Source organism: Argopecten irradians, chromosome 1, assembly GCF_041381155.1.
Source record: "Argopecten irradians isolate NY chromosome 1, Ai_NY, whole genome shotgun sequence".
Lineage (NCBI taxonomy): Eukaryota > Metazoa > Mollusca > Bivalvia > Pectinida > Pectinidae > Argopecten > Argopecten irradians.
The window spans coordinates 71,355,227-71,365,435 of NC_091134.1; the positions used below are offsets into that span (position 1 = coordinate 71,355,227).

General features: G+C 35.5%; 1 protein-coding gene across 1 annotated transcript; it reads left to right on the forward strand.

The window, feature by feature from the left end:
- The first annotated feature begins 247 nt into the window (after positions 1-247).
- Positions 248-2,890, forward strand: LOC138307319 (carotenoid-cleaving dioxygenase, mitochondrial-like). Its single transcript, XM_069248000.1, has 2 exons — positions 248-683; positions 1,208-2,890. The coding sequence occupies exons 1-2, from the start codon at positions 492-494 to the stop codon at positions 2,603-2,605; spliced, it is 1,590 nt and encodes a 529-aa protein (XP_069104101.1). The 5' UTR covers positions 248-491; the 3' UTR covers positions 2,606-2,890.
- The last annotated feature ends 7,319 nt before the right edge of the window (positions 2,891-10,209 follow it).

Sequence of the window (10,209 nt, forward strand, 5' to 3'; positions counted from 1 at the left end):
ATATTTTTTATAATATGGTTTAGACGAATATTAAGTCCTACAACTGTTTTTTTATTTTGATAATTCGTTTGAGAATACAACCAGCTTGATGCTTTTATTCAACCAAAACTACTCCGATGTATATAAATATTTTCTGGAATATCATCGTTTTCATTTCATTCCGTTCACAAATCTGTACCTCAAAAATGTTAGTATCATAACGATTTGTATAGATAGCTGTGTAAATAGATTATGTAGATCTATACTTTACCCTTAAATTGCACAAATAAGTTCACCGCCGGTTATCCGGCTATCTTAGTGCGAAAAGGTCTTGTGTGACGAAACCTATCTACATTTGTGTCGATATTTGACCACAAATAGACCCTGTTCAGTGTAACTTGACACATGACGTCAGTAAGTGGGCCAAGGCCTTTGCAGATGCAATTGATAGCCGCCGTATAAATAGTTGGAATTACAGGAATAGGTTAATTATACCCGGCTCCCTGATCAACATGACATGGTGTGTTGTATTACTGTCTCTCCTTCTGGTGGGGTGTGTTCACACTGATGAATCACAGGGGTTTGATACCCACACTGATGGATCACAGGGGTTTGAACTGTGGTTTACTACCAATAAAGACGAAAAGGAGAGAGCACCGATTTATTTCGACAATCCACTTCCTACATGGCTCAAAGGAACACTGGTAAGTTATTTCTGAAAAATTCAGATGTTTGTTTTCCCCCATAAGGATTTAAAGTTGAAACAAAAAAAAAAAAAAAAAAAAAAAAAAAAACAGTGTAAAACTTTCTTCTAAACTTTTACAATTATTGTTTAAAGTATCCTTTGTGAAATTAACAGCTTTATTGGGTTTTTTTTTTGTCTATAAAAGGGCAATGTTTGTCTACACAAATATAAATTAAATGTAAATATCACATCGCGATTATTATCTGAAATATATTTTACTGCAGTTAATGAATAGGCAAACCATAAACTGTCTAATCTTCCAGTCGTTGTGATTAATACACCAATGTCCTCCACAAACAACACCCGCCATCGCCCCAATGTTCCATAACCTACCATTAGAACTCGGGAAGTGAAATAGTTTAAGGATACTTAGGCAATACTAATTGAATTAATGTTAAATAGACTTCGTTATGCTTCATCTATACTTCATAAAATGTAGAGGATTCAATTCATCATTATTAATCACCATTCTCCTATCTGTAGATCAGGAATGGTCCAGGACAGTTTGAGATGGGAAAACGCAAATTCCTGAATGCTATTGATGGTTATTCCAAACTTTCCAGCTGGACCTTTTCTGGCAATGGTTCTGCGTATTTCTCGACAAAGTTCCTGAGATCAGAATCCTATAAGGAGTCCAGAACAAACAACAACGTGGCCCCGTTTCTAACATTTGGTGGTGTTGCTCCTCCTTTTAGCGACATTGAGAAGGCAGACGCTGTTGGACACCAACTAGACAACACGAACGTTAATGTATTCCAGTATATGGACGATGACAGTCCCGTATTTGTAGCAGTGTCAGACGTGTGGAAACTGTACGAGTTTAATAGCTCGCTGTCAACATTAGGACCGGTAAATGCCAAACATCCCGTAAAAGAACCCGCCGACAGAATTGGGTTTATTGATTCTATGTCATGCGCACATTCACTTCCTGAATACGGCACTTCAGATACTTACTTTAATTTCTACAGTAGTTTAAGTTTAATCCCCGGAATAAAACATAAATTAACTCTTGTACGGATAAACTCTGTCAACGATCGACAAGTTGTAGCAGAATGGGACACGGACAAAGTGGCCTACATGCATTCGTTTGGAGTAACGCCAAATTACGTTATTTTTTTCATTGCGCCTTATTTTGTTAATATAGAAGAGCTTTTGTTGCACGGCTCAGTAGGAGATGGAATGGATTGGTTTCCAAAGGAAAATACAACTGTTTATATAGTCAATACAAAAACACGTCAGACGTACAATATGAACATTTCCACAGTGATGGCTTTGCACCATATAAACGCGTTCGAATTTCCAGATGGTAAAATCGCCGTAGATGTTGCAGGTCATCAAGATCCATTTTTTTCCAATGTGTTTAAGATTTCGAACATTTACAACGTTACATCCCGAGCACACAGTAAATACAGAACGTCGGTGACGAGATATATCTTTGATATAAAGAAAAACAATTATATAACACAAACTTGGCCAGATTCGGACAAATACCAGTGCGCATCTACACTAGAAGTACCGACAATTAACGAACATTACCGATCCAAACCGTATTGTTTTGTATATGGGTCAGTTTTCAACTTCGACGGAGAAGATTTTGCTCATATTGCTCTGGTTAAAAAGGACGTTTGTGGTCAAAAGCGAGACAAAGCATTATACATCCCTAACCATTACCCTACCGAGGCTTGGTTCATACCTTCACCACCAGGGGGCGCTACATCAGAGGATGACGGTTACTTGGCCACAATATTCCTCGACGGAACAACGAAGAAAAGTTATATTGCACTCATTGACCCGAAAAACATGACAATTACCCATAAGGCCATTCTTCCCACTGTTGTGCCTTTTAATATTCACGGGCGTTTCTTTCCAGACTCTGTTTAATAACAAGACAATATAAAGACATACAACAATCTAGTTTTACATCTGCATTTGTATTTCATGATATATTACCACAAATTGAATGAGTAAATATCAAAATGATCATACCAATGATACAAGGTTAAGATACAGTTTTCCTATTAATCCTGACTTTCCAGATACATGTACAGTAGAAGATGGCGAATGTTTCATCATACTGCAGTTTTCATAGTTCTCAATGTCCGATAAACGACGTGTATATCTTATATTACTGTCTAAATAAAAGCACCGCCCTTACGTGTATCATAATTACATCTTTGTATTTGTAGCTCCGACGGTGTTTGTAATGTTTCATTTCTCATCAAGACTACCGGAGAGAGGCAAACACGTCTGTCTATCATTCGCTGTGTTTGACGAAAATGTGTAACCATAATTTATCACCGTTATAACACAGGGGGCCAACTCAATGAAAATGGATGTTGGCATACATTTTTTTTTGTATTTGGTGAATGGACTGATGAGTATACATGACAGTCATGTGATTTTTTTCAGAAAATACGAGATTTGAAAAATCGGGATACTTACTATAAAACAGTTTTATTGTAAGTATCCCGATTATTTTAATAATTTTTCAAATCTCGTATTTTCTGAAATAAATTACATGATTTTCATGTATACTCATCAGTCCATCCACCAAATACAAAAACTGTATGACAACATTCATTTTCATTGAGTTGGCCCCCTGTGCGTTATAATGTATTTCGCATTCAAACGCTTAAATGACTTCGACTCTTTGATAATCTAGGGCCGTTTTCGACTATGCGGTTTGACTGGTTGGACCTAGTTGTTCGTTTATTAATTAAAGACGGACCTGGTGATTTTATATTGTTTTCAGACGAGCTTTGACAAAGCCCTCACAGGCCTGTATAAAAAAATGTAGGTCCGTCAGGATTTATACTCGAAATAATTACTTCAACGGTCGAACCGGTTGTTCCGAAGAAACATACGATGGCCGACAGCGGCCGGCAAAAAACAACTCCTACAAAACGTTTTTCGTACTTGAATAGTCATTGGTACAACTTTTATTTTCTAAAAATATTTTTTGTCATGAAAAATAATTATGTACAAAATAATTATGTACAGAAAATATTTTCTAAAAATGTTTTTTTGTCATGACAAATTTTTATCAAATATTTATGTACAAAAAACAACAGGTCTGACGCGGTATTTTGTGAACACCACCCCAATTTGGTCATAGCCGTACTCCTTATCACGATGATTAATTGCATACACTGAGGATTGCAGGAAAATCTGGCGTGTTTTGCAACAAATAGTTAAGTTAAATGGACATTTAAACCTTTGGTATATAAAGACATATAAAAGGGATAATAACTAGGCAAAAAAATAGAGATTATGACCTATTTATTACCACTTACATTTTGCGACTTTTATGAACTTTCTCAAATAAAGATAAAATAAAGTCCACTAAGAAACCCGTATTAATTGATTGTGTATGACCCAGTCTATGTTTAGCATCAGACCTGTTGTTTTTTGTACATAAAAATGTGATAAAAATTGTCACGACAAAAAAAAAAATTTCTGTACATAATTATTTTGTACATAATTATTTTTCATGACAAAAAATATTTTCAGAAAATAAAAGTTGTACTTAAATATCAATGAATATTTAAGTACGAAAAACGTTTTGTAGGAGTTGTTTTTTGCCGGCCGCTGTCGGCCATCGTAGAAACAGGAAGTAGGAAATGGCATGCGCGCAACATTATGCGGAAGGTTCCGAATAGCCGAGGTGTTCCGGTTTGTCATTTAAGTTTTTTTTAATTTGAAAAGCAACGGATAGTAGATTGGCATCTGATTAGATTGTTTTACCACAAACATGGCACCATTGGTAAATCGATTCTTGCATAAAAGTTGCCTAAGCAGAGTTTTTTTTTATTGTTGAATTAATTCGACATTAACGCCCATGTATTGATTTTATCGTATCACATAAGTATTACAGCGGGCGGCGGCCATGCATATTATACTGGGTAATACACGACACAGGAGTTTGCCGTTCTGTCAATAACATATAGCATATATATAAAAGCATATATGGGGTATGTATCTTAAAAAATATGCTATACATTATTCACAAAACGTCAAGATCCTGTGTACACAGTTGCCATGGAGGGGTTGAACCTGCCCTCCCCCACCCCCTTCAGTTCTTGTGTGCACCGCGACAGCAAGAGCGTAAATATCCGGTATCATATGAAATTTCGAACACCCCCCCTCCCCATTAAATATTGACAATATATATATATATATATATATATATATATTACGTATGTCTCATGTATCATTAAAGGTGACAAGTTAAATTATGGAATAATTAAAGGGACAATTCATTCGACGAGAACATTAAAATTTGTATATATAACGGAAAACCCCCAGTTCTAATGGAAATTAGATCAGTCGGTTTTACTGTGATATGTCAGAACATCCCATGGTGGTGAAATGCGTGTGAAATGTTCAAACTCACTCGCTGTCCGCCATTACACATTGTGGTCGAATATCTTGTATGCCGAACCCAGTCCCTTGCTCGTAGAGTAATGCTACTTTTGTCTAGAACAGCTCAAATCGCTCTGACAGAAGTGTGTTTACCTTATTAGGTGAATTGTCTTGCCTAAAAAATCATTATATCACCTCCACAGTGCTTATGTAGTTCATTTGTTTAACGTGCGTGACTTTGGCTCGGATATTGGTACAGCGTACATATTGTACCTGCTTAATCGTATTGATCAACGATTTGTAATTACAACGGTATCAATTAAAATACTAAACAATGACGTGGAATTTGTCAATATCTGATGTTATATATTTCATAAGAAATGTAGAACAATACATTTATGCCATATTTTGCTTCTTGGTTATGTAAAAGAATTAGCGTAAGTGAATTGTCCCTTTAAGAAAAAAGTTGAAGGAAAATTATATAGATTGGTCAATATTTTATGGGTAAGAAGATATAGATCTTGTAGATGTTAGGGTAGATGAGAATTTTATGAGTGGAGATATAGATATAGTATGTATAACTATCTCCCTTCTATTTACCCCATCTATATAACTACCCCCATTTATATAACTACACCCTCATCTATATAACTATACCCTCATCTATATTATAAACTAGCCCCATGTATGTAACATCCACCTGTCTATGTAACTACCCTACATCTACCTATAAAATACTGACCTTTGTATACCCTATCTCTATCTACTATATATATATACCCATATAATATGACCTACCCTATCTATATCTCCTATATCTCTACCCATACAGTATTCATATACCCTATCTGTCTCCTATATTAACACCCATAAAATACTTACGAGGGGTGTTCCAAAATTATTGTTACTTTGGTGATTTCTCTTTGATAGAAGTAATTCTGATCATTTTACTTTGCCTTGTCCCTCGAAGTACTCCCCCTCTGCATTTATGCATCGTTTCAACCACTTTTGGAAACAGTTTTCGTACTCTTGAATTGGTATACTCATAAGATACTGGTAAATGGCAGAGCCAAGGGCATTTCTTGATTTATATTTTGTTCTAGACAGGTGAAATTTTAGTTTGGGGAACAAGAAAAAGTCACAAGGGGCCAAGTCTGGTGAATATACCGGGAGGGGGAGGACAGTGACCTTTTCTGCCTTCAAAAACTCCGTTACAATGCGCGCCTTGTGTGCTGGCGCATTATCATGTAAGAGCCTGAGGTACTTCAAACCTGTCTGTGGGCGGCGGCGTTTGTAGACTTTCTTAAGTTTTCGAAGTACAGCGTCTCTATAATACTTCGCGGTGACAGTTTTGCCTTTTGAAACAGGGATTTGAATGATTGGACCCTTGTTATAAAAGAATATGACATACAAAACCTTCCTCGCGGTGCGTATTCTTTTAGCAATGCTAGGGCGCCTGGCGTTTTTGTTTGCCCAGATTCGATTAGAGCATTTTATTTTGGGTTCGAAAAAAAGCCTTTTTGCTGTATTTTGGGTATTTCTTCAATAAGGATTTGGCCTTGTCAACCCGGTACCTCTTTTGGTTGTCAGTTAGTAAATGGGGTATCCACCTGGCATTGATCTTGCCCAGCTTAAGATGTTTCTTTAAAATGCAATGAATACGTGCTAAAGACAAGCCTGTCATTTTAGCTCACTGCCGGACAGTGTACCTTGCATCTTTTTCAAGGATTTGCCGAATTAGTTCAATGTTATGCTTTGTTCTTGTTGTTGCAGGGCGACCTGTGTGCGCAGCATCTTTAAGCTGCTGGTGTTCCGACTTAAATCGAGCAAACCACCTACACATAGTCATATATGACATTTGACCCTTCCCATATATCTCATACGGTGGCTGGGAGCGGACATGAAATAAATAAAATTATTGCGTGCGAACGCAAAAGTATTGCGTGTGAACACAATAATTATTGCGTGTGGACGCAATGTTATTGCGTGTGAACTGTTGTTCTTAATTGTTTTTATTTCACGTCCGCTCCTAGCCACCGTAATATCACACACCTCACGATGAATATCCATCGGCTTTAAGCCAAGTAGAGACCTACCTTTGATATAGGCCCTAATTTCAATTGCGTTTTCAACTCTCTTGCCAACCATATTTGTATAGAGTGTAACGAGTGCGCTACAAAACAATGTACACAGCACCAAGGTCAGTGTAATTGTGAGCGAGATATTAACCTATATCACGCTATCGCCACGAGGTAGTTAACCACGAGATATTGCGCAAGTAACATTAATTTCGGAACATCCTTCGTATCTAACCCATATAAATGTACATCAATACACATGTTAAAAACTGTATACCTTATGCTTCTATACATGTACATGTAAGGGTTTTTTCTGTTACTAACTAACAAATTGAAATATCTGATTAATTTTTTTCTTCTTTTCTTCGACTTGATATATGATAATTTAATTACATGTAAAATCATTGATATTACTGTATTTAAACATCTGCTGATGAGCAGCGAAAGCACTAGGGTTTGCAGACCTGTTTTTATTTTTTTTTTATACTCTATTTAATATATATTTGATACACTGTCATGTATAATAGATATAAGTAAACATTGTTTTTAACATAATAATTCAAAAAGAAAGTATATAATATAAGTAGTAGTTGCATGACCACACTAATAATTATTCTATCCATAAACTTGGCACCTAATATTACCTATATACATTGAGTATATAGATATATGCAGTGTTAAGTCGTATATAGGTATACATGTATATACACATGTAGTCCCAGCGGGCCATCTTCACACTTAAAGGTCAGTGTGACACCTTGTGTATTACATGAGCAAACCCATAGTTACTGATGATATTACTTTTCAGGACTACAAATGTTTATATTTTGTGTATTATGATACTGCTTTAATGGGGGGGGGGGGGGTGTATTTTATAAGAGTATAATATAATAAGTTTTATTTCATAAGATACTGATATAGACTTACAGCTATTCGTGTGTGTCCCAGGTCTAAACGTATATACATGTATACTGTGGGTGTCATGCGATAGCTGGCCAGGTCTGTACATAATAGTCTGGATTATAGGATATAAGTTTCTCGTTGTTGTGTAATGGTATGTGGTGCCTGAACATCTTATATGTAATGCTAATTGTGTGAAACTGGTCAGTATTAATTGGTTCAGCGTGTTACTTATGTTATGCAGTAGCTATCCATGAATCAGATGTTTCAGGTGTTAGATACAGTTGGTAGTAGACTAAAGGTTACACCCTTGTGCACACGGAGTGCACGAGGTTTAGACTACAGGTAGACACGGAGTGCACTACGTTTAGACTACAGGTAGACACGGAGTGCACAAGATTTAGACTACAGGTAGACACGGAGTGCACAAGATTTAGACTACAGGTAGACACGGAGTGCACTACGTGTGAACACGGTGTCCACTACAGGTGGACATGGTGTCCAGGTACATTCCGACCTAGACAGACAAGGTGATGTACGTGTTACAGTTAGGGATCGGGGAAGAATACGTTCTTCAATTTGAAATAATACATAGAGTGCTCTAATTATAATTTTTTAGTGTTTTTTTTAATTACAACATCTACAATTTAATGTACAGTATATATAACTATATAATACGATATTTTTTAGTATACATGAATAAAACCTTTTCACTGCAAAAGTAATAAAGATTAATTTATATTCATTAAGTATATGTCTATTTAATTTTATATCAGTAGTTTCCATTTCATATCTTAAATTGTCTATATTACGTTTTCAAAAGTCAATGTTTTATGGGTAAATTGCATTAAATATATATATATATATATCATTTACATGAAATAGTAAATACAAGCATTTTCACAAGTCAAAAACAACTTTGAATTGCGGCAAAAACTAGAACGAATATACGTACCCGGCCTACTAAGACGACACCATTTTCTGTCTAAAAGTCTTTTGAGCTACAATATTGCAGCTACGGCAAAAACCAGTCCTATTGTGCTTTTGAAACACTTTTTCTTTTATAATTTAAGCTATTAGTAATGCAATCATATACCGGGTAATACATAGCTTTTGTATAAAAAAATTTGGTGCCTATCAATCGGTTTTCTAGCGACACCCTTGTAGATCGTCTTTCATAAAATATACACTTTTATAATATTTTTCTTTGTTATTTTAAGTTCTAAAAGTATTGTACGTTAAAATAGCTTAATTACATATTCTTTATTAAAAACTGAACGTCTTTAAAAGATCATGCAGAATAAATCCACTTCAAACTTTATGACGTAGCTATAGTCTACCTACAAGTACCCAATTCAGCTTGTTTTGATTCTTAATTACCGGTAAACACAATATGTTTATGATCTCAACCCCGCAAGTTATCTTGACCGTATATTGCGTCATGGTCCAATAATTATAACTTGTCAAACATACAGGTAAGCCACAGTATCAAGCTATACAGGTACCTCAAGGTGACCATCGATAGATGGCCAGAGGGCAGAATCGTTGCCTTCTGTGTTTGCACGGCTTTATGAGAATGGAGGCAGTATCTTTATATAATATGTGATTTTAGAATTGTTTCAATGGAAGTTTGTTAAGACAAACAAATATACTTTACCGTTTAAAAATCATATAGGTTTATGAGTTTGAAACACAAAAGTACCATTCTTATTAGATACATGTACATGTTTGTTGTAGAGCCTGGGTAAACATGTACACTGTTTCCCGGGGAGGGGGGGATGTAGATTGGGATGAGGTAAAAACTAGCTGGCAAAACATATAGTAAGTGATGCTGAATACACCTCAATTATTGTCATGACAGGCAGCCGTGAAGTGGAGCTGACGGGAGCTGTACAATGCGTAATCCAAGCATGTCTGTCACAACCTTGAATTTACCAATAATACATGTATATATTAAAATCAAAATTAATTTAGATTAGGTACTTATTCAACATTGTAATATGGTATTTTATATACATAGTCATGATAATCAGGTTTCTGATATATGTAAAAAGCCAGTGTAAAAAAAATAAATTAATGAAAAGATATTGGATGAAATATGATTTTCCAATAATCTTGAAATAAATGTTTTAGTTAATTATACAC